Source organism: Nansenia antarctica, assembly GCF_963989245.1.
Source record: "Nansenia antarctica genome assembly, chromosome: 1".
In the NCBI taxonomy this organism is placed as follows: Eukaryota; Metazoa; Chordata; class Actinopteri; order Argentiniformes; family Microstomatidae; genus Nansenia; species Nansenia antarctica.
Genome location: NC_137674.1, coordinates 95,002,109 through 95,028,098, shown reverse-complemented (window position 1 = coordinate 95,028,098; position 25,990 = coordinate 95,002,109). Strand labels below are relative to the sequence as shown.

At 46.4% G+C, this 25,990-nt stretch overlaps 1 protein-coding gene across 1 annotated transcript in view; it reads right to left on the bottom strand.

Annotated features, from left to right (window-relative positions):
• Window positions 1-25,990, bottom strand: part of p3h2 (prolyl 3-hydroxylase 2) — a gene marked incomplete at its 5' end in the record, with an annotated part of 64,142 nt that overhangs the window by 1,701 nt on the left and 36,451 nt on the right. The window contains 13 exons of the mRNA XM_080527624.1: window positions 190-330; window positions 628-703; window positions 889-1,006; window positions 1,229-1,379; window positions 1,619-1,714; window positions 2,458-2,585; window positions 4,405-4,496; window positions 4,957-4,997; window positions 5,579-5,668; window positions 6,752-6,879; window positions 11,268-11,399; window positions 15,458-15,647; window positions 16,142-16,294. Coding sequence (XP_080383750.1) covers window positions 190-330; window positions 628-703; window positions 889-1,006; window positions 1,229-1,379; window positions 1,619-1,714; window positions 2,458-2,585; window positions 4,405-4,496; window positions 4,957-4,997; window positions 5,579-5,668; window positions 6,752-6,879; window positions 11,268-11,399; window positions 15,458-15,647; window positions 16,142-16,294 — 1,536 coding nt within the window. The remainder of the gene's footprint in view (window positions 1-189; window positions 331-627; window positions 704-888; window positions 1,007-1,228; window positions 1,380-1,618; window positions 1,715-2,457; window positions 2,586-4,404; window positions 4,497-4,956; window positions 4,998-5,578; window positions 5,669-6,751; window positions 6,880-11,267; window positions 11,400-15,457; window positions 15,648-16,141; window positions 16,295-25,990) is intronic.

Sequence of the window (25,990 nt, the reverse complement as noted above, 5' to 3'; positions counted from 1 at the left end):
GGCAATGAAGAAAAGAGTGAGAGATGTGGGATAAGAGATAAGGCGATGGGAGAAGCAAACAACTGTAAAAGTGATATGAACCGATAACTCCACAGAGCAACTAGCTAGCTACATAGTAACTTAATTGTTAGTCTACACAGATGTCACTGTGGTGATGTTGTCATGGGGACATGTAATGTCAGTGCTTACCAGTTCTCTGAAGAGAGGGTCCAGAGTGAACCACAGGGCCACGGCACACCGCTGCCCCTTGGTGACAGCCCGCACACCGTGGGGGTTCTCCCCCCCGGACGAGAAGCCCACCATACGACCACACTTAGGCTTCACTGACGCCTGAGGGGGGGGGGGGGGGAGACTGGTGTTAGTAATTACAGGTGTCAATCATGACAGGATCACGTAAATATCCCAAACATGACATGTCAAAACAACAGGCAAACAGCAAAAACAGAAACTTGCCAAGCAAGGTAATAAACAACGAGAAGATTGTTGTAACTGTATTACGGTTAGTTATTTTACGGTAAAATAGTCAAACATAGTAGCATAGACAACAACAATGCTACACAACAAATGTGTCCCAAAATTAGCTACTTGCTACTTGCTAGAGAGATTCCATACAAAGAGACGACTCACTGTGACCGTTTTTGCATCCATTTCCGTGAAAATGAACTCCCCGCCTTCAAAGTCTCCATTAAGGTACAGCAGAGCACTGAGGACACAATGAAAACCATTGAGGATTTCCTCTAGCCACCGTTATTCAACTATTCAACGATTCATTCTAGTCAGAGGTCTGCACTCAGCGTCAAAGGTTAGAGTAGCTAATGTAGCTAGCGTTCTGAGTAGACTCTGACCTGTAGTCTCTGTATGTAGCTAGCGTTCTGAGTAGACTCTGACCTGTAGTCTCTGTATGTGTAGGCAGGAGGCTCCTTCCAGCACTCGTTGGCCTCGGGGTCTAACAGACAGTTGTCAGCGTGGATGGGATGGCTCAGGTCATTACGGTGGTCCTGTTGCCCTACATGAAACACACACACACACACACACACAACTTGTTGTATTATACCACACACAATTACACATTTTTGACTGACAAAAAACACATTTTCAATACAATACTGTTACCCCCATAATGTGATATCTCAGTTTTATAGTAGCTAGATGAGCATAGAGTAGTAGCATAGGTTGTGTGTGTGTGTGTGTGTGTGTGTGTGTGTGTGTACGTGTGTGTAGGGGTTACCTGTGATGGCGGTGCGGCACACCAGGTGTGTGTAGGAGAAGTGCAGCGTGGAGTTGAGCAGGAAGTAAGACTCGATGATGCGCCGGGCCCTCTCACTGACGTCATAGAACAGACGAGCGCTCTTTAACGGCACACGGCCCTCATAGCCATACTGACGGTAAACACACAATCAATCAATCGATTAATGAATCAATCAATATCTATTATCCCCAAAGAGAAACACTGTGAAATATCCAGCCAGCAGGTTGCCTTGCATGATACTCATAAGTTAAAACTTTTTTTTCAGGATAATATTGTGCAGAAATGGACTTCGCAAATCAAGTTGTAATTATTATATCATGTGAGGTCTTGTTTTCTGACCTGATTTCTTCTTTACGGGTGCTTGCCTACCTGCAGAGTCTTCAGCACTGTGGCTCCCTCAAACCTCTCGTTGGGGGTGTGAGGAGACATCTTCCCTCTGTATCCATCTCCTGCCATGGTGACAGTCTGTGGGACAAGTAAAAGCACATTATACAACAGTTAGTTCCAACCAAGTAATTTGATTGGACAAGAGGCATTCCATGAGTGCTGATATACAGTATAACAGCACTGGGACTTTTAACTATATGTATCACTCCGAAATTACCGTTAATACAAAGTAGCTAGCCTGCAGATGTTTGTGTTCAGGTTACTAGGCAACAGTCCAGTTGCGGAACAATTTTTTTTGACGGAGCCAAAATAAATGATTAAATAAACAAACAAATCATAATCTGTTGTCACTTATTACTGTTAACTAATAAATTGCGCTGTAGAACTGTTGTATAAAAGCAATATCACACTCGAGGTCGTGCTGTTATACTGAATATCAGCACGGCTATGATTGTCTTCGGTACTCGGCCTGCGGCCTCGTACCTACGACCGAATCACAGCCGTGCTGATATTCAGTATAACAGCACGACCTCGAGTGTGATATTGCTTAAATGAACTCCCTGAACTCATAACCCATTCACACACACATTCACACACCAATGGCAGCAAGCTACCATGCAAGGCGCCCGCCCGCTCATTGGGAGCAATTAGGGGTTCAGTGTCTTGCCCAAGGACACCTCGACATGTGGCCAGCCGGGGTTCGAACCGCCGATCTTGCAATCATTAAGACGCCGGCTCTACCTCCACAGACACCCCAATACCTGAATAAGTGAAGTTTTCAACAACACTTATATTAATATAGTTTTTTTGAGGATTCTTACATGGGCCAGGTTTTTCAGCTCTATGCACTCCTCCACTGATATGACATCATCAAGGAGAACCCTCTGTGTTCCGTTCAAAGACTGCGAGTTCTGGACCAGCTGCACACTGGCATACACCAACGGGCCTCCTGCACACATCACGACACAACGTTAGGACCAGTGTTGGGCACGTTACTTTAAAAAAGTAATTAGTTATAGTTACTAGTTACTTATCCCAAAAAGTAACTGAGTCAGTAACTGAATTACTTCATTATAAAAGTAACTAGTTACTAGGGAAAGTAACTGTTGCGTTACTTTTTACCACGGTGCAGCGGGCTAAGTTAAGGTCAGTCAGCCAAATGTGACAAGGAAAAGCTTACCCACTGCCATATTAGAAGATAAATGTGATCTTCTTGTGAAGATAGATTTTTTTCTGAGCAGGTTTCAGCAGGGAACTTTTCATATTTATTGCACTTCAACAGACCACAACTGGTAGACATATTGTACTTCAAGTATTTTCTTCATTACAAAAGTTAACAGTTAAACAATATGAAGTGCTTTTAAAGTAGTACTGAAATAGTGCCTGTACTTCCACCGTGAAAACGCCACGTTCACCTCAGAACACTCGGGACTCGCCATTGCTGCGTGTATCTCTCTGAGTGAGTGTGTGTGTGATGCTGTGCGCGCGTGTGGTTTGTGTGTAGAAACATCCGCACAACACTGAACTATGGTTGGCTTACCATGACATTTTCTCTACCATAGCCAATCATGATCACTTGCGCGGTTGTCTCGCCCCTCCCCTCCCCCCTCCCCAACAAACAAACAAAAAACACCTTTGCAGCTGTGACTGAGGTCGGATGACAATGAGAAGCTTCAGTAGTAACGCGCCGCATTGAATTACCGGTAACGGTAACAGCGTTATAACGATGGAAATAGTAATCAATTAGATTACCCGTTACTGAAAAAATTAACGCCGTTAGTAACGCCGTTTATTTTAACGCCGTTATTCACATCACTGGTTAGGACACATTGTTCTGTCATCTTCTCAATACGACAATATACTGAGTTGTTTCTGATGACCCAGACAACCCATTAGTTCAAATGTCTTGGGTAGGGTGCCAGTGGGTAACATTGTTGGCAGGCAATGCAATGTCATTAAAAACAGAATTTCTTCCAGCCTGATCAAACGCACAATGTTCACCAGACCCATAGGGCCCTATTATGCACTTCTTAACTTGCCGTCTTAAGTCTTAATTAAGACGCACCGCCAGGTTAAGACCTACCGCCACCCTTATTATGCGCTTCATACGCGCTACTGCTATTATGCAGGTGTCCTTAGGCGCCCACACATAAGACGTAAGACTCCCGTGCATATATTACTCATTGTGGGAGTGTTCATATGTTAATGAAGTGCGTTAGGCGCCCCTGCTATTATGCGATCTGAGTTTGCGCCTAGCGCTAAGAAGTGGTTTGAAAAGTTCTTAGGCGCTAGACTTCATGCACGTTTTCAAACACGAGCGCGCCTGCTCGTTTTGCGCATGCATGTGGGCACACATGAACACGCACGTGGCTCCACGGCAAGACGTCAATTACGGTCACAGTATAAATGCCACCACTGGCAAATGTTACTTTCTTCTGCAGAGAAGCGCGCTGACCTCCTTCTTAGGACTTCCATAATAGCATAGCGCTAATGACTTAACGCAGCCGGTTCTTAAAGGGAATGGCACCTGGCACGCTGATTGGGTTGATTGAGAAGACGCCCAAAACACACCCATGACTAATTTCTGGGCTTAGCGCCGGGTTTTAGGCGCCCACTACCGCACGCATAATAGCAAAGTGGCCTTGACCACGCCTCCACGTCTTAAGTTTAGATCTACCGCCTCGTCTTATTGCTTAAGACTTATGAAGTGCATAATAGGGCCCATAGTGTTCAGACAAAGAGAGAACAGCCATGGTCTAAAACAGTACCTTCTCTCAGCTCCTGTGTGGGAACCAGAGTGACGTTCTTCTTCTCTGAGATGGGAACGTACTCCATCCAACCGTCTGTTCCAGAGGGGATCCTGGAAGTTGTACGGGAACAGTGTGAGGACATAACACTTGTGTGCGGTACATAAAGGTGTAGAACACGGTGGAAACAAACCTCCCAGCTGTCAGAGGCCTCAGAATGCCTCTCTGTGTTTCTATAACTGGAGTTCACAAGAACTCCATACAGTGCAGCAGCTACAGTGACATTATACGGGATGTCATACTGGATGTCTCCAGCAGAGGTCTGTGCCACCGTTATACACAAGACAAAGTTATACAGTGAAACACTATATGGGATTGTAATGGTTAACCATCAACCTTATCACAGAATAGATGGATATCATTACTTGGTAAGTCTTGGTACAGCAGATAACAGTGTATTCTACTTGTCAACTGGCCGTACAAGTATTTTACAAACCCATCCAACTATCTAACATGTGGAGGACAACTGCAGGGATGTAACATTTCCAGGAGGCTGATCCGGGGTGAGCTTACCGGTGAGAGTTCTCTCTCCCCCCTGTGCTGCTCCAATAGTTCTATGAGAAAATGTGAAAAATGTCAGAAAAATAATGACAGATCAGCATATTTCCACTGTTCAAGTTACATTTCTATCACCAGATTGCAATAAAAGCTATTAACTAACCATAGAAGTCCATCTCTATTATTACCTACAACATACATTGTAGCTAACACCTACAGTACAGCAGATGATAATGCTAAACATGATAGAGAATCACGACCATGGCCACTAGGTGGTGCTGTGTGCTGAGTGATGGTGCCGCTGGCCCAGACACCTGTTGCTGGGAACTCTGAGACAGCTCAATGTCTCCGTTACAGGTTATGGGGTTGTGTTCTATTCTGAATTGGCTAAAAGGCTAAAGAAACGATGTTGTAACACTGTTCCAATCATACAAGGTTGTCTCCAAGCAGTCTCCAAATAATTCAAATGATGTCTGCTTCCTTGTCTTTCTCTTTTTTTCCTTTATGACCACACAATAATCGGATACATGTTTGTAATTACAGTTGAAGCCATGTGAAGTAAATACAGTAGGTTTGTGAAGCTAATAATCACAGTATTTGGCCACAGTTGGTTGCTAATCGGTCATGTTGTACTCACCCCCTGCGTATACTCCACCCCAACGTTTTCACTGCCAATCACCAGTAGTTCATACACCTGCTTATGACGCCTCAGGTACCAGTCTGCCTCCTGGGTGACACACAAACACATTTTGCAGCCCTGTTATTCTCTGTCTCTCTCTACAAACACACACTCAATGACTTCATTTCAGAACATAGTTGAATAGCTGCTTCCAAAAGCATGGAAGAGACCCAAAAAAGAGTAGCTGCTTTGGACCTATGGTGGAGCATGGTGGTTGGGGGGAGGAGGGATCTATTATGAAGCCCAACTAGTCAGTAGCGATTGCGGTGGCAGGCAAAGAATTCTTTCCACCCATAATGCAAACAACCTCGAAATTGTTTTAGTGAGTTTCTGAGAGCATTTGGACGTGAGTTTTCCCTCTCCCAGTCAGTTCATGAACGACAGGATTCTTTGGCAGCAGAAAGGCAGTCAGTCCCAGGCTCTGTGACGGGTAAATGAGGTCTCTGAGGCGGGGAGAGGAGGGAGAGAGAGAGACACACACGCACGCACACACACACACACACACACACACACACACACACACACACACACACACACACACACACACAGGCCCTACTAGGAGAACTCACATGTCCTATTCACTAATGGCTTCCAGGCTTTCCAGGAAATAAGGCTTTTGGGTGGGAGTGCAGAACAAGAGGACTTCATACTGAGGTTCCATACCGAGGCAGGAGGCAGGTTTGAGGGTGACTGTTTTTGGTGTTAAGTTCTTGGGGGCAAAGGGGTGGCTAATTTGTCCGTTCAAGTTAGCTCTACTGCCAAACTCACACAGTAGACATTGCCAAACCTCTGCTATGCTCTGAATTACTGGCACATTGTACATTCCCTAATAACTGAACCATATAATGAACACCTAGGGTAGATATGTGCTGTGAAACAAGAAACATCGTAAAAAAATGTAAAACTGGCATTATATTTACACAGCGATATTGGACAAATGCAGCACGTTGGAGGCTAACTCTGTGGAAATGAAAACCAAACATTCAGACCGAACTCTTTGGCCATGAACCACCTACTGAACCATTTAAAAATGACCAAAACACTTTGTCCGACATAAACACAACACAACCACAAGCCTCTCGTGTCACACACCATGTGGGGTTGGGCACACGTCACGTGACCTGATCTTACCCGTCGGGGTTTGGCCTCATGTCCCAGAGCCTCTCCGTAGTACTCCACATTCTCTGTCATAAACTCCTCCCCCTCGTGGAACAGCAGGTAGGACATGGAACACTCTAGAGCCTCCTGTAACATGTTGACTGGAGAGAGAAGGGGGGAGGAGGGGGACAGAGAGAGAAGGGGGGAGGAGGGGGACAGAGAGAGAAGGGGGGAGGAGGGGGACAGAGAGAGAAGGGGGGAGGAGGGGGACAGAGAGAGAAGGGGGGAGGAGGGGGACAGAGAGAGAAGGGGGAAGGAGGGGGACAGAGAGAGAAGGGGGGAGGAGGGGGACAGAGAGAGAAGGGGGGAGGAGGGGGACAGAGAGAGAAGGGGGGAGGAGGGGGACAGAGAGAGAAGGGGGGAGGAGGGGGACAGAGAGAGAAGGGGGGAGAAGGGGGACAGAGAGAGAAGGGGGGAGGAGGGGGACAGAGAGAGAAGGGGGGAGGAGGGGGACAGAGAGAGAAGGGGGGAGGAGGGGGACAGAGAGAGAAGGGGGGAGGAGGGGGACAGAGAGAGAAGGGGGGAGGAGGGGGACAGAGAGAGAAGGGGGGAGAAGGGGGACAGAGAGAGAAGGGGGGAGAAGGGGGACAGAGAGAGAAGGGGGGAGGAGGGGGACAGAGAGAGAAGGGGGGAGAAGGGGGGGAGAGAGGGGGGCACACAAACCGTTCAGGCAATGAGAAATTAGACAGAAGAAATTGTTCTAATAAGACAACCATTTCTGACCCATGTCTAAACAAGAGGAGCTGTCTTCACTATCTGATTTACACACTTGCACGCACGCACGCACACACACACTCGCACACCGTAGATCACTCCTTCAACCCGCTCCGCTCTATCACCTACTCCTATGTTTTCCACTATAATTAACTGAGGTCACCGGCTGATCCTCATATCTTAATCCCACCTAGGGCTGAATGAGATATGTGTCTGAACTCTGCTAAATCTATCAGGGTCTGACATTCCAGGGCCATGACCACAATGGAGCAAGCGCAGCACTGCGTGGGGAGCCTTGCCTGGGTGAGAGAATGGAAACACAGACACACGGAGCTCATTCTCCCAGGGCCCCAGGCTCCTCTGTGGGCTGGCTGTGGCAGTGGGGAAGGCAGGCTCTATACTCTATCTTCTGTCCCTGAACCGAGTGCTTGTAGGGACTTGCTATTGATGAACACATGTACAGGACACACCAGTACATGTGCACACATTCACACATTCTCTCCCTCTCTCACACACACACACACACACACACACACACACACACACGCAGGCACACACACACACACACACACACACACACACACACACACACACACACATACTTTACTAGCTTGTAAAGCGGCTCGGCTCTCATATCATTTCCTGGCTTGGCGGCTGCAGGAGCCTTTCTGCGGTCAGCACGGCTGCTCAGATTCCCAGGTCTTGAACAGTGAGGGGCTTTGAGCCCGTAAAAAACACAATGTCACAGACGGATCATTTAGGAAACAGCTTCCCGCAGAGCAATGAGGGGCTGTTGAGTGACGGGGAGACTTGACTTTTTAACATGCGCTCTTAAGCAGTGATGGATGACTGTGGCTCTAAAGGCTCTCTTTTAAAAGCTTGACTTAAACCTATACAATTGCAAAGGGTGACAAAGACTTTCGTATTTAGTCAAGATGGAAAAGTGATTCGTTCATCTAGGGAACTCAAAACCGCTGCCGCCACAGAGCCTAGAGTGTGTTAGCAGAGAGAGAACAGGTTCCACGCTCTCTTGGATAGCAGCCGTGTAGGCTGCTGAACTAACAGTGTAGCCTTACATAAGCACCATTTACACACAGAGGCATGTAAACTGACCTGGGATAGGGCATACCGCTTAATATGTTACCTGTGGCAGACTAGTCACGGTTCCGGTAAAAAGTGAAGTAAAAAGGGGTCTTTGTAAATGGGGACAAAGGTGAAATGCTGGTATGCTCTTTTGCATTTGCATTGAATTCCACTCTGTCCTGTACCCCACTTCCCTCCTCCCCTCCCCTCCCCTCCCCGCACCCAAACACTCCCCTCCCACTTAACCTGCATTGCACTGATGTGTGTAAACAGGGTAACCCAGGTAAACCATGGTAAATCCAAGCCTGTGTGAACGAGTGTCAGAAAAAACAACAACCTGGAAATCTTTTCTGCTATTTTGCCGTTATCTCTGTGGGAATAGAGAATAGGGTTCTACTGCAGCCTTACGTACGCAGCATCGTCAAGGGCTTCTGTTGAATATCACTGACTGAGCTCCGTGTTTTTCCAGGGATCCAATGATCCACTTTAGTTTCATTGGACACATGTGCTGCAGGGCATTTAGTCTAATCTGATGAGCTCATAAAGATCTGGCTGCTTCTCCCTCTCCTGTGTTGTCCTGCCAACCCCTCCCTCCTCCCTGTCGGATCCACACTCGTCGCAGACTACACAAAGGCTGCAGGCCCATTGACACACTGCAGGAAAAATGGGCAAATGATCGAAAATGACTTGGAGCGGAACAGTGTGTGTGTGTGTGTTGTTTCCTCTGGAGGTGTAGTGATCCCAGGGCTGTCTGACTGTCCTCTCTGAACGGCAGCTCTTTGTGATTCACAGTCATGGTTGCTGTGGCAACATTTACAGGCGTGTGTGAGGCGTGTGTGAACCATGGTGGCTGCTTCCCACCACTTGTTGTCAGGGAGTCAACGTCCAATAACGTTATAGAACATTCGGAGAGAGATTGCGGTGGTTAGGAGGAGTAGCTTGTGGCGTCACATTGAGCAGGTGACTGGTCAGGTGCAGTAGGTAATGAGATAGTAGAGTAGGGTGTGGTGGGTACCGTATGGTAATGAGATAGTAGAGTCGAATGTGGTGGGTACTGTATGGTAATGAGATGGTAGAGTAGGGTGTGGTGGGTACTGTATGGTAATGAGATGGTAGAGTAGGGTGTGGTGGGTAGTGTATGGTAATGAGATGGTAGAGTAGGGTGTGGTGGGTACTGTATGGTAATGAGATGGTAGAGTAGGGTGTGGTGGGTACCGTATGGTAATGAGATGGTAGAGTAGGGTGTGGTGGGTACTGTATGGTAATGAGATGGTAGAGTAGGGTGTGGTGGGTACTGTATGGTAATGAGATGGTAGAGTAGGGTGTGGTGGGTAGTGTATGGTAATGAGATGGTAGAGTAGGGTGTGGTGGGTACTGTATGGTAATGAGATGGTAGAGTAGGGTGTGGTGGGTACCGTATGGTAATGAGATGGTAGAGTAGGGTGTGGTGGGTACTGTATGGTAATGAGATAGTAGAGTAGGGTGTGGTGGGTACTGTATGGTAATGAGATAGTAGAGTAGGGTGTGGTGGGTACTGTATGGTAATGAGATGGTAGAGTAGGGTGTGGTGGATACTGTATGGTAATGAGATGGTAGAGTAGGGTGTGGTGGGTACCGTATGGTAGAGTAGGGTGTGGTGGGTACTGTATGGTAATGAGATGGTAGAGTAAGGTGTGGTGGGTACTGTATGGTAATGAGATGGTTAGAGCAGGGTGTGGTGGGTAGTGTATGGGTAGAGTAGGGTGTGGTGGGTAGTGTATGGTAGAGTAGGTTGTGGTGGGTACTGTAGGGTAATGAGATGGGTAGAGTAGGGTGTGGTGGGTAGTGTAGGGTAATGAGATGGGTAGAGTAGGGTGTGGTGGGTACTGTATGGGTAGAGTAGGGTGTGGTGGGTACTGTAGGGTAATGAGATGGTAGAGTAGGGTGTGGTGGGTACTGTAGGGTAATGAGATGGTTAGAGCAGGGTGTGGTGGGTAGTGTATGGGTAGAGTAGGGTGTGGTGGGTAGTGTAGGGTAATGAGATGGGTAGAGTAGGGTGTGGTGGGTACTGTATGGTAATGAGATCGGTAGAGTAGGGTGTGGTGGGTAATGTATGGGTAGAGTAGGGTGTGGTGGCTACTGTAGGGTAATGAGATGGGTAGAGTAGGGTGTGGTGGGTAGTGTAGGGTAATGAGATGGGTAGAGTAGGGTGTGGTGGGTAGTGTAGGGTAATAAGATGGGTAGAGTAGGGTGTGGTGGGTAGTGTATGGGTAGAGTAGGGTGTGGTGGGTGCTGTAGGGTAATAAGATGGGTAGAGTAGGGTGTGGTGGGTACTGTAGGGTAATGAGATGGGTAGAGTAGGGTGTGGTGGGTACTGTAGGGTAATGAGATGGGTAGAGTAGGGTGTGGTGGGTAGTGTATGGTAGAGTAGGTTGTGGTGGGTAGTGTATGGTAGAGTAGGTTGTGGTGGGTACTGTAGGGTAATGAGATGGGTAGAGTAGGGTGTGGTGGGTAGTGTATGGTAGAGTAGGTTGTGGTGGGTAGTGTATGGTAGAGTAGGTTGTGGTGGGTACTGTAGGGTAATGAGATGGGTAGAGTAGGGTGTGGTGGGTAGTGTAGGGTAATGAGATGGGTAGAGTAGGGTGTGGTGGGTACTGTAGGGTAATGAGATGGGTAGAGTAGGGTGTGGTGGGTAGTGTATGGTAAGACTTACCCTGGAAGTAGGCAAACTGTAGGTAGTCGTAGTGCAGCGGCAGGTAGTTCTCCATGGGAGACAGACGACCGGGCCGCGTCGCCAGGTCTCTCACACACTCGTGTTCGCAGTGCAACACCTGGGTGTAGTGGTCTGAAAGACACGCACGCGCACACACACACACACACACACACACGCACACGCACACGCACACGCACACGCACACGCACACACACACACACGCGTTAACATTAGGATATCAATATACAGCATCTCTTTGTTGTTCCACTGATTTCATCAGTTTCCATCCTTTGTGTACCCTGGTATCCAATATATTGTGGTGAGTCTCACTGAGATCAAATCTCTTTTACAAGGATCATCACACATTCCTCAGTGTTATCAGACAGGTGCCATGTCTCTCCCCTTCCTGGACTGATTTTAGAGATACCAGCTGAAATCAGTCTAGACACAAAACACTGGTTTGTAATCAAAGATCACGTCACCGTGAGTGCCAATGACAGACTATTTCCATGATGATACTCTGTATTTGTCTTTCAGCTAGTAAGCCTGATTAGGACAAAATGAGGTTGTGCAGTCCAATAGTAACACAATGTACACGCTCACAGTGAGAAGAACATCCCAAGGTGTACATATACTGGAGACCAATAAAATGAACACAATACTCTCTGTTGAACTTGGACTAGAGAACACAGAAGACAAATCCCTCCATTGTTCAAAGGACTTTTATTTGATGCTCTGACACCCACAGGAGGGAGAGATCAGCCTGAGGTGATCAATAAATCATCATCAGTTCATTCTTTAGGAGAGGCAGTAATGGTGAGTTCATGGCATACTTTTGTATCGTTCCCTGATGTCTGGCCAGAGGTTCAGTGGAGGAACAGCCAGTTGGATGGCAGTGGTGTGTGTGTGTGTGTGTGTGTGTGTGTGTGTGTGTGTGTGTGTGTGTGTGCATGTGTGAGAGATTGTGTGTGTGTGTGTGTGTGTGTGCGTGCGCCTGTGTGTGGCTACAGTGAGGTCAGACTTGAGCCGTGACAGAACCTCACTCTCCACACTGTCACCCACAACCACACAGGACAGTGACCGACTGCCCACTCTGAACACACACGCACGCGCACGCACGCACGCACGCACGCACGCACGCACGCACGCATCTCCAACATTTAGACAAATTCCGAAAACACAGTTTTTATGGAAAATGTTCTATGGAAAATACTTCAGTCTTGATTAGATGTCAAGGTAAAGGCTTTCCAAAGCTAATAAGCTCACATTCCATGTTTACACAAGTGCGTTGTACATGTGTTTGGCACAAAGCATGCTTGTCTTCCATAGAGCTGGGACTACCATGATCAGCATAGCATTCTGAGGAGGCAACCTGCCTTCTGTAGGTACAAACAGCACTGACAAAGTGTGTGTGTGGAGATAATTGCATAATTGTATGATCGTTTTCCAGTGTCAATGTATGTCTTAGACTGATGCTCTCTTGTCAAGCATCCTTCCGCACCAGTACATCCAATACTATCCAGCTGTGCTACTGAAGTGCAAAATGCATGATGCCGTGTCACTTCAGTCTAAGAAAATGCAACAGTAACAAAGTACATAAACCATGCATGTTCACTCTCTCTCTCTCTCTCTCTCTCTCTCTCTCTCTCTCTCTCTCTCTCTCTCTCTCTCTCTCTCTCTCTCTCGCGCACGCTCTCTTTCTCTCTCTCTCTCTCTCTAGTTCTCTCTCTCTCTCTCTCTCTCTCTCTCTCTCTCTCTCTCTCTCTCAGCGGAGCACTTCAATTCAAGGTGCTGGCCGTGTGGAGCTGTGAATGACCGATACAGGCCCTTTCCATTGACCTGTTCAGCCCTGCCCACCTGCGGTCAGATGGAGCTTTATGAGCCTGCTTTACAGGGAGAAATGTTGTAGAGGAGAGGGGGGGGGGAGAGAGAGGAGTGAGCAAGCTTTATAAGCAGAGCTCACAAGACATTTCTATGCTGTTCGCTTTTTGGACCATCTGAGATGGTAACAGAGCATGTCACAGACACATACATACACACACACACACACACACACACACACACACACACACACACACACACACACACACACACACTAAACAGTGTTGCTTATCTGCTTCTGAACAAAACAGCCTTGTTACAGTTAATTAGACAGACAGATATTCTTACTCAGATCAAGGCTGTGCGTGCTCGTTCCTGTCTAGATATGTTGTTTACAGTCATTTCGCAATCAATACAGCCTGTGAGGTCTAATGTTACCTTATAACACCCTCTCAGCTATTCAATGGTTCTTCCTATCTGCTCTCTACCAACCCTGTCAGAGTTCCTTTCAAGATGTCCATTGGTCTGTTGAACCACTTAGTGGTTCTGCGATACACATTCTCATGGCTGCAACAATGTTTTGAAATCACAATAGCAGGATATCCCACAGGAAAGGCCAAGAACCAAATGTGTGTGAGGGACTAAGGAGTCCTAGAATGTGTTGCAAGCCTGGTTGTCCTCATTTTGTTTGGGTTAGCCTGAAGAGCAGAAGGGAGGTAATATCAACATGAACTGAATCATAAAGTAGTGCAAGGTGGTAAAGCAATCTCTTAGAAAAAGAAAATGATGTTTGAAAATGTTATTTTACGGTAAGTCGATTTCTTCAAATGTGTTTGCCGTTAAATGAGTAGGCCTAAGGCTAAAACTAGAATCTCTCAATATCCCATAAAACACAGTTAGGCCTACGAGCAGAGGTGGGGACTAGGGAGACGTTTTTTGTCAACACTATCTCAAGACCTCAAGTGTGCCAAGAGAAACTGGCAAAGACTTGTCCCGGGAAGCAGAAGAAATATTGACCCCATCAATCACGGCAGATGTCTCAGCTTCGCCACCTATCCCATTATCCGCTTTTTTCCCGGACGATGACTCTTTCTTCGACACAAAGGTATGACGTCAAAAAACAAGTCACAGTAACTTACTGCTTACACAGACTGCTGCTTACACAGCCATTTGTGATTTCTTGGCACCAGACGGAGCCTCCGACCATCGCTGAGCACACACCTCTCTCTCTCTCTCTCTCTCTCTCCGTTCCACCATACATGTTTTCCCTTCATCTGCAGCCGTTTGACCCTGCGCCAAGATAACCCTGCGTGCCAAGACACTACCACGCAGATTTGATCATCTAGTAGGGATGGAAGTCCGTTGGCTGACCTGGCTTAGCGAAAGTTTCCTAAGGCTGACAGAGCATAACAAAGATAGAAGACCATGGCGTGCATTGGAGTACTGGAAGAACACTCAGAATAAATTCATAAAACAGACCACATCCCAGAAAAACATTATCATTCCTATCGTTTTAGACACTGCTGATAATAGGTTCCTAATGTGGAAAACCTCTCGACTACACAACATACTGCAACTCGTGAGATGAGATTTCGAAAACCATTGCCAGAGTCTAATGCATTTGAACATCTACACGAAACGTCCCACATCCCAAATTAAAGCAACCAAATGTGATCGACGTGACCTTTGAGGATTCGCACTGCTTCTACTGTAGGCCCACATGATTTAGCGCAATCGATAATCACCATGCGATTTAGCCACCCCACCAGTCTCCCCAAAATCCTGTGAGAAACACTGAGCAACAGTTAAAAAACACAACCGTTTCCTGTATTCCCCGAGGCCATGTTTCTCATAGGAGGGGAAAAAGTATGGCTCTTATATTCTCATCACCACAACAATGTGAATCATCTCCATCTCTTAGAAAGAGAGGAGTTCTGTGTAAAAAAAACAACAACTTCTGGTTGGCTAAGGGGTTCCTTGGTCACTGGGGTAAATTAGCAGTGAACACAAGAGTTCTGTGCTGTTCTGTTCTGTTCAGTCTGGCTGAGTCCAAACTGAGTCAGCACATCGGACCAAACAACCAGCTTACATCCATCTCCCACATACTGTACGCACTACTGTAAATATTTACACTTGTGTCTATTCATAGAGGGTCAACAAACACTAAGTGTTCGGAGAGGTGTTAAAATTAGCATCTATGTGCCAAACAACCTAACTCACACATCAAGACCACAGCAACAGTTTGGATTATTTAAGAGCTTACTGTACAGTATGTACCCCTCCAGATAACGAGTCAGAAAGCACAAATAGCGTATTAACAAACCTAGTCATAAAAGTGTAACACAGTACCACCTGTGCGGTAGTCATACCTGAAATAAGCTCGTAGAGGCTGTAGCGGTAGAGAACGTGGTCGTGGTCCTCAAACCGCTGCGGTCCTTGGCAGAGGGCGCGACACTCCACGTCTGCTCTGTAGTACTCCACCAGGGCCTCCTCGAACAGGACGATGGCGCCCTCATAGTCCCCTTTGTCATACAGCTTCACCCCCAATGAGAAGGCCCTCTGGGTGGACAAGACACACATACAGACATGGGGGGAGACAGGAGGACAGAGGGTTACGGTCAGTTTACAATCATGAAGCTCAGGCACGACTAACTAGCTAAGCAGGTTGCCACACTCCTCTTAGAATTGCGATTAGATTAGATGAAACTTTACTATCACTGCAGAGTACAAAGTACCAGACAAAGAAATGCCACGAATGCGTACTTCTTTTGGGATAACCACTGATCTTAAAGTGACCACCCACTTCCCATCTGGAGAGGTCAGAGGAAGGAAGAATGGAAAGGATGGATGGATGGATGGATGGATGGATGGATGGATGGAGGGATGGAGGGATGGATGGAGGGATGGATGGAAAGGATGGATGGATGCATGGATGGATGGATGGATGGATGGATGGATGGATGGATGGATGGATGAAGCATTTCTTCCATGTTGAAACAGGGACTCATCAGGTTGATGGATGACAGGCACTATGCGGGCGGCTCCTGTCTCACCTGATGGGGCCGGGCCTCCCGGTCCACAAAGTAGTCCTCCTGCACGCCTTCCAGAGCCTTGTACTGCTCCAGGTTCTGGCTCATGTCCACGTGCTCCGGGTTGGCCTGGAAGTACGTGTGGGCCGCTGCCGCAGCCTTGTCCAGCTGCTTCAACTACACAGGAGGAGAGAAGAGGAGGAGGGAGGGAGAGAGAGAGAGAAGAGAGCGGGAGAGAGCATTAGCACAGATATAAGCAGGGAGATCAGCACATAAGGCTACAAGATGAACGTCAGGCTGAGCCAACCGAGGCTGGCTGATGGATAGCTGGTTTTGGCCAAACACATCCTTTCCCAGGGTTTAACTCAATAAGCAACAGTTAGGGTGAAATGAGGCGAAACCCTCTTTCCCACCCACAGACACTGTAGTCCAGTTGACCTGGCTGTGGCCCCTGCGGATGGTTGTGCTGCACAGTAGCGGGGCTAAGTACAGGACAGAACAGGCCATTGATGACAGTGTTCAGCTCACCACTCAGCCCGCGCCACACAGGATCTCACAGTGAGATGAAACGAGTCTAGATGAGAGCAGCACTGAGCAGGATGTTACTGATCACTTCTACTGAAGCTGCCACTCGGCTAAGCACTCATTACCATCAGACACTGACTGACGACAGCCTTTGGTGAAATTAGACTTCAATGACAGCACAAGCTTTTTACACAATGCTTGCTTGTGTTATATACCGTGACATTCAAAAGACAACATTCGGCCATGACCTCAGACTCTCTATAGTGGCCCATCTATGCCACATTATTCGGATTACTGAGGGCCTTAAAATCAGCAAACAATAAGACTGACAAAGTGAAGTTGTCTCGTTTTTAAAAAAAATAATTAAGTATTCGGTGAAGTAGGAGAGGAAAAAGTGACTTTTCGCAGGACAGGCTGTTCCCATCCACATCCTGTCGGGATGGAGACCTGCCATTCATCTTGTCATTGTCATCCCCCCCCCCCACTGATGGATTTGCTTCCTTCATTGGAAGCATGTGGGAATCAAAAAATGTTGGCGTACAGTGTTAGCATGAAACTATTATCTTCAGTGTTGGATTCTAGACCGCAGAAATAGGTATCTCAAATGAATACAACACTGGAGGATTGTACGTAGTTAGCCAAGCGTCTTTCACTACTGACTGAGATCTCCTGAATAAGATCAACATAGAAGAGAGGGGTGTTTCTGAGTGTGTGTGTGTGTGTGTGTGTGAGTGTGTGTGTGTGTGTGTGTGTGTGTGTGTGTGCGTGCGTGCGAGTGAGGGTATATGTGTGTGTGTGTGTGTGTGTTTATACGTGTGTGTGTGTGTGTTTATACATGTTTGCATATTATGTGTGTATGTGTGTGTGTGTGTGTGTGTGTGTGTGTGTGAGTAGATCTGTTATGATACAGTACAGACCTCATGTCTAAATGAACTCACGGTAAAGGGGTAAGGCGAGCAGCTGTCGTTACTCCCTCTTGGCAGCCCGCGGACACGATCTGTGCTCTGAAGAGCTGTGAGATCACACTGTTCCATGTTAACTTGTTATAGCGCAAAGCAACAATACTGTAACTGTCATTGACTGACAGTGTGCCTGTTTTACACTCACATTTTCCCATAAATCTAATGTTAATTAGATAATATCTAATATAAAAATGTCTATAGGCCAGTGGCTCTTGATCGTTGTCACATCGCCCTCCTAAAAGCTGTCAAACTTTTTTTTTTTGTCATCCACCAAAGAAGAACGTCTAGTCAGAACCGTGCCTATAATTCCTAGCCATAGCCAAGAAGTGCCCAGGTTCCACCGGTGGGTGTCATACTGCTGTAAACCCCGCAGGTGATGAACCTCTCTCTCTACCAGCTGCAGAATGAGAGGTGTACTGTATTACTGTATGTGCTGTGAAAACTGAGGACTTAATTCCCCTGCCTTCACAAGCACCGCTCTACATAAGAGACACAGGTGGGCTACTGTACAAGTCGTTGGGGGGGGGGGGGGGGGGGACCTCCTGATGTGTGAAACCCCCCTGCCAACACCCCGCCCTTGTACCCACAGCCCTCCCTTCACATCAAAGGACTGGAACCTCAAAGGTGTCTTTAAAATGAAATTCCCTCTTTTCAAAACACTCAGCCAACCTGCCCGTGTCCCAGCTTGGGCTAGTCCTACAGATCTGTTCTGGAGGGGAAAGTCACAGTGTTGTGTTCAGACAGCAGGATGGTTGCTTAAGAGGTTACAGGGTGCCATGAGATCAAGTCCCAACAGAACTGATCTCTACTGTTTACATTCACAGGACGAACCTCCACCACCTCCTCCGATAGCTCATATCAAGATGTGGCACGACCTGAGCACCAAGCCCAAGAAGACCCAGAGGACCACACACACACACACACACACAGACACACACACACACACACACACACACACACACACAGACACACACACACACACACACACACACACACACACACACACACACACACACCCTTGGAGACTGAAGACCCATCTCTTCAGGTTACACCTTAACTGCTCCTCCTGAGACATCTACTACCCCCCCACCCCCCAGCACTGTCTCCTGAGACACCCGCTTTTCCCCCTTACTGTGTCCCCTAAGACTTCTACTGCCCCCCTTGTACTGCTCCTCCAGTGTCTATACAAAAAACATTTATTTGACTATTTTTATCTTTATCTTTCTTTTTTCCTTCTATCACGGAGACTGCCAATGGCCCGGGGCCTGAGCTAGATTACTCTTCCTGCTAGGACTGGTGGATTGATGATTCACTTTGCTTAGTCAAATGTATCGATTGTAAGTCGCTTTGGAATAAGGCATCTACTAAATGTCAAAAATGTAAATGTTAATGTAATACACACACACACACACACACACAAACGCACCCAGGAGATTATCCTTGGCTTAATAGACACATAGAGACAGATCAACACAGAGAGAGTGCCAAAGACACAGTGAGTAATGTCTGGTTGAGCATCTCATGCAGCACAGTCACGTCAGAAGGGAGGTGTGCTAGCACCAGGTGCTGAGATGTCAAGAGTGGTTGAACACGGGCCCTGATCTCCTCTCTTCTCCAGCCTCTCTGGCTGACACCGTACTGTAGCTGGGGGCGGGGGGGATTTGATCTGCTATCGCTATTTCCCCCCCCTCTTTTTGCGACACAGCCAAGGTTTGCCCCCTTTCATCTCCGGTGGAGAAGAGCAGGGGGAAAGAAAAGCTGCCTGGACATGCTTGGTTACCTCTGAAAGGCCAAAGAGTGAGCTGGCGTCAACTGCATTCCTGCACAGTCCAACCTCCAACCTTTCCCCCACCCCGCTGATCAGGGAGAGACACCCGGGGGAAGGACGGACGGGAGGACGGGAACAAGGGAGGCATTTTTGTGTCCCGTCCAAATGCTGACCTCTCCACTTCTTCCATAATTCCGCCAACCTTTTTTCTTCGCTGAGGCTGAAGCCAAGGACGGTATTGTGTAGTGTCCAGGAGAGGGGGCGGAGGGGGGGATCCAGCCACCTGGGAATTTTCTGGGCACCCACCTGCCCACCCCACCCACCCATGCCCATGCCTCAGAAAGGGCCTGGCTCACCCTCGTAGGAGGAGGGGGGGATACAAATCCAGCACGCCACCTCCACCACAATACGAACACAGCTGTGTCCCAGCCCTTACCAGACCTATTGTTCTGAGACGTGAGTGAGGCGTGAGCTGGAAGTGAGCCCTCCAGACCAGACTAGAAGAGGCTCACTACAGGAAGTGCCATCCATCTTTGTTCTTATCACATTTGCTAATATATATAAGTCTTCTACTGGGGGGAAAACTGATCTAAATAGTTTACAGACGAAGAAATGTTGTTGTTAAATTGAAGGAAACATAGTTAACCATGCACAAATGGTTCCCAATGAAAACTTGGATACAAAGACCCCAGGGTATTCTGTTGGCAACAGAGGAGTGCAGAGTGAGTGACTCATTGTGGAGTGATAATGGATTTATTGCCATATTCCTCCATGCTGACCGAACACATCCAGTGAGGTCACTCGTTTATGGAGAGGAAAAATCATGGAGCTTGGACAGGGTTGGTGGGAGGCTGTCAGGAGTACAGTATCACTATGTCATACCAAATTATGACTTAATCTCTCAGCTATTTCATTAAAAACATGTGCTTATAAATCAAAAGCGCGAAGTAGGTCGAAATACCTCCCTAAGGATGACTCTCTACTTTTTAAAGACGGATTACACAATCAAACTGTAACTACGGCACGATATTATAAATACGTGGCCATGCAAAGTCATCATGATTATTTCCGTTATCAAAGCTGCTTCCATCCCAAGGTCAAGGAAGGAGAATGAAGCTGGATGACAGGAAGTAGCCACGGCTTGTGTTTCTCAAGTGATGATTACGATTGGCCCACTGTCTCTCCTCTCCTGCATGTAGTGGGGGGCTGTGACCAGCTGTGTGTGGGTTGCCTTGGCTACAGCCTCATCATACACAGAGGGGGAGATCTGACCCAGTGACCAGGCGGAGAGACAGGAGGAGGAGGGACGGGGTTCACTACTCCCACAGAATCACTATGATATGATACACTATGATACACTATGATACACTATGATATGATACACTATGATACACTATGAATGAATGAATGAATGGTCTTTATTGTCATTGATATAGTACAGGTACCAAACAACGAAATTTGGGAGGGGGGGGGGGCTCCCCTGGTGCTAGGAAAGAAAACTAAAAACAAGAAGGGAAAAGAGCTGGTTTACATAAATAAAGGCTATGTACACTATCCACTATACTATACTATACAAATAAAACACTGTGCTGTACTCTATGCTATGCTATACCTATTCTAACATTTCCTATCTCTGAACCTTATGTACCCGAGGGTTGTCATATTGCACATAGTGTTATTGCACATTCATTTAAAGTGTCGCAGTTTGCAGGTTTGAAATGTTCACAGTTGTGTTTCAGTATTGCACTTGATTTCAATCTAGTAGCTGCCATCAAATTGTCTAGATTGTCCAGGGCCTAGAACCTAGGTCTTTGATCCACTATGATCCACTATGATCCACTATGATCCACTATGATACACTATGATACACTATGATATGATACACTATGATACACTATGATACACTATAATACACTATGATACACTATGATACACTATGATACACTATGATAGACTATGATAGACTATGATACACTATGATACACTATGATACAATATGATACACTATGATAGACTATGATACACTATGATACACTATGATACAATATGATAGACTATGATACACTATGATACACTATGATATGATCCACTATGATCCACTATGATATGATCCACTATGATCCACTATGATCCACTATGATATGATACACTATGATACACTATGATACACTATGATACACTATGATAGACTATGATACACTATGATACACTATGATACACTATGATACACTATGATATGATCCACTATGATCCACTATGATACACTATGATATGATACACTATGATACACTATGATACACTATGATATGATCCACTATGATCCACTATGATCCACTATGATATGATACACTATGATACACTATGATACACTATGATACAGATGATACACTATGATACACTATGATACAGATGATACACTATGATACAGATGATACACTATGATATGTATCAAGCCCTCTCTTGGTAAGCCGCCCCAGAACTGACCAACTGCTTTTAAATCTACCTCCGTCACGGACCTGTCGTCAGTTCCAGTCAGAAAGGTGTGATGGAAGGGTAGGTTGTTTAATTAACTCAAAGAAAAAAACATCCAAACATTCCAACATCACCTGTTGATTCTTCAAAGCTACCGAGCCAACAACCCTGCCATTAACAGCCAACCTTTTGATTACACAAGGCCTTGTAAAGCGCCGGCCACAGATTTGATTTACCCTCACATGAATTTCAAAAGCAAAACCTGTAATAAGAAAAACAACTAGTGCTTAGTATGTGCCCCTACTCTGCCCTCCTTGCTGAAAAGTAACCTGTGTTAGACCAGGTTGGGTTGCCCCGTCACTCTCTCTCAGAGGAGAAAAAACCCTCTTGATGTGGGATTCATGAGTAGCCAAAGCAAATGTCCATTTGCATGTTTCTCTCCCTGGGTAACTCGTGCTCACTTCACAAAAATGTAAATAGTCCTGGAGGGAAGCCAAAGACGCAGTGGAGGGTGTGATGAGGAGCACATACCCCTCCTCCACAAACAGCGAGGACAGGAGAGGAAAGGACAGGAGAGGAGAGGACACAAACGTGAGTGTCAGCACTCACCAGTAAACCACTGACATTTTGTAAACTGGAAAGAACTGGCACATCCTCCTTAAGCAAACTGGAAAGATCTGGCAACTACTGCCATTAGCAAACTGCTAAAAAAAAAAGCTACTGCTTTGGTCTTTATATTTTACACAGGGGAAAAAACTCGCTGAAGTACTCTCCAGACTCACACAAAAGAGACTAGGCTCCAGGGTCATGAGAGGCTGATTAGGGGTCAGGGTTCGGGTCGGAGCAGCCCCGGACAAACAGGAAGGAACGACATCACAGGGAGGAACTCATGGTCACTGGGAATTGTTAAAGCATTCCCTTCTCAAGCCTGTGAGACCGTTGAGTTGAGTTGGTGGGTCTTTGGATCTGGTTAACAAAAAAAATAAATTGTAAATTCACTGTGTAGTCCCTACTCCCCCATGCGGCCTGATTCAAGTCTCATTCAAGCCTCCTAGTGTGGGTCTCCATCTGGGACATGTAGAATAACAACACCCTAACTACGCACTAATAGCGCTGCCGTATACCACTTGGGGTGTCAGATGTATGCCCGTGGCTATTACAAGTATAAACATTTCTCACTGCTGCTATTAAACAGCCAATTAGTCAGCTAATCCTCGTCTGACAGGGACGTGACCTTCATGAGAAGGTTTTTTAAACTGTTACAGGGTTGCCTCACATCATATACTGTAGAGTACAGTATTCGGTTGGTAAGTCGTGACGTGTTTCCGGGTCCAAAGTTGGCTGAGGCGCTCTCTTCGAAATGCCTCAGTAATAATAATAATTCATTATATTTGTATAGCGCTTTTCCGAGGCTCAAAGACGCTGACAATATGGGGAAAACGGGAAAGTGCTGCGTCCCTTGTTGTATGAATAGATCCCAGTCTAATATACCTCTGCCTCACATCATATAGAGTACAGTATACCTCTGCCTCACATCATATAGAGTACAGTATACCTGCCTCACATCATATAGAGTACAGTAGAGCACCTCTGCCCTGCCACTTAGTATTGTACAGAGGGGAGGCTGGTGAAGGCAGAAATCGGAGGACAGGCTACACGTTTGATACCGTTCCTCATTCCATTCCATGCATTCATGACATTGTTTCCCCCTACTTGTAGTTACTGACCAGGTTGGATAATACATTTAGATTTAACATAGCCTACTATTAACTTTTATTTAGGTAGAGGCAATTGTCAACCTAAGAACAGACTTAATGATGACGCTGAAATACATTCTGTCACATCTCATCAGATGTCATGCACTGTAGTCAGCCTTCAACGTTGCACTGTCCTAGAACTAGGTTCACAATGTACCCCATCAAGAGTGTGTTAGAATGTTCCTCAGAGTATTTACTCCTCTATAAGCAGCAGTAATTCACTGACCAGACAAACAGGAAGTTTACTGTTGCTAATCCAATATTTAGGTTTTGGAGGCTGAGCCAAATTCAGGACTGTGGTTCCTCATACAAACAGACACACAAACCACCGCTATCTGTTATGGGAGCAGATTGAGTCGATGTGTTGCTGTGTGTGTAGACCAAATACAGTTAAACATCTTGCATGCTTAGACACAACATTGGGCGTGTTTTACGATAGTGTAGGAAACTTTGGACCTGCAAGGTTTGAGTTTTTTGAGCAGTTATTTCCAGAAGATATCAATAAAGCACTGTACTTGCCATCTTTTTTAGGCACTACAATCTGGGAGGTGTCTTGTTGTTTTTGTGCTGTAAACTAATATAGATTTTCCAAATTACAGTCATTCCATGTGTGTATCTTATGTTGTTTAACACTAACAATAAATGTGATGTAGTATTCAATATTCATACACTCTCTGTTCATAGTTTCCACTATGTTTCCATTTCCTCTGGTGTAATGGATGCTGCCTGATGTTGAAAAAACAAGACGGGTACTTCCAGAAGCTACCACGCCATTCATCACTGCTTGGCACATTGTGAAAAACTTCTGGTGAAAAGAACAAGAAAAAATAGGGACTATTTCACAGTACTTACTGTAAATCATAACAAGAAATGGGAGTATGATTGGAGTTCCATTTGCCCGGAGGAGAAACTGGAATACAGCCATTGGCTATTTCAACAAACCATTTGATTTGTGTACTAATGTGCGAGGCTGTTAGCTGCATTGTAGTAGGCCTAGTAGCTGTGTTTTTGGCTGATGGAGTGATTTGCCACGGGGAATTCAACTATAGGAAAGTATGTGTAAACGGCCAATCACTTGCTGTGTGAGAGTCAAATGTAGACACAGGGGATTACGTTGTAATTCTATAAACACCTTCTACCCAACTTCAGTTCAAAAACACACAATGTGTCGATTCACTGTTGGAGGACCACTTTAGGATTCTTGGAAACCTGGAAAACAACTTGTGTGCGTTCCTTTGTTGTGTCGCACATGCAGGGGAGTGTGTTTCCACTGACAGATTCATCAGTAAATGTCTGTCTGTCCAATCAGGTGCATCGCTCACTTAAAGATGCGTTACAGAATATTTGTAACATTCTTTACATCTGTGTGTATGTTTCATGATATACCGTAATGTTAGTTGATTCACACACACACACACACACACACACACACACACACACACACACACACACACACACCTGGCTCAAGACGTCTTATGACGTGCAAATTAGTTAAGAAAACATAACAGGTACCACAAATAAACAATTCCATCATAGGTTGTTAAAACAACATTTGAAGTTACCTCAGCTACACTAATCATTTAAAACAGCTTCATGGTACACCTACACAAGGGACACTGTAAGTCACTACTGATCACCTTCGCTGACCGGTAAAATAACCAGACATTGTTTTTACTCCACCACTAAAACACACAACACTTTAACACAAGCTCTCCTCACTATAACTCATACAGACCAGGAATGCCAGACAGAAAAACACAGTATCCACTACATCCAACACAGCTAGCACACACAACACGTTAAACACGTTAAACACACGTTAAACACCTCAGACAACTTCACCAGAAACGCGGAGGGGAGCAAGGGGGAGACTTTCCTCTGTGATGTCATGGGTAAAAGTTGGGGGCTCCCTTGTTCCCCCCACTCACCCACCCGTCCTCCATCCCTCTCTCCTTCACCCCATCCCTCCTTTCCTCAGCATCCGTCCCTGTTGACAGCCCTGCACACTGGCCCCATTCTACAGTCTGTCCTCGCCCCACCCTGGGCCCAGGCCACGGTGATCCAATAAGGTAATGTCTGAGGAATGCCTTAAAAGCCCCGCCACACGCACACACACACACACACGCACACGCACACAGCCTCTTTCATGAAGGCTAGGCCGTGTGAAGACATGACATGCACGCAAGGCAGTGGTGGCTGGATATGAATAAGTAACCACCCCCCCATCCCGCACATACACACACACACACACACACACACACATACGCACACATACACACACACACACACACACACACACGCACACACACACGCGCACACACACACACACACACACACACACACACACACACACACACACACACACACACACACACACCACCACCACCAG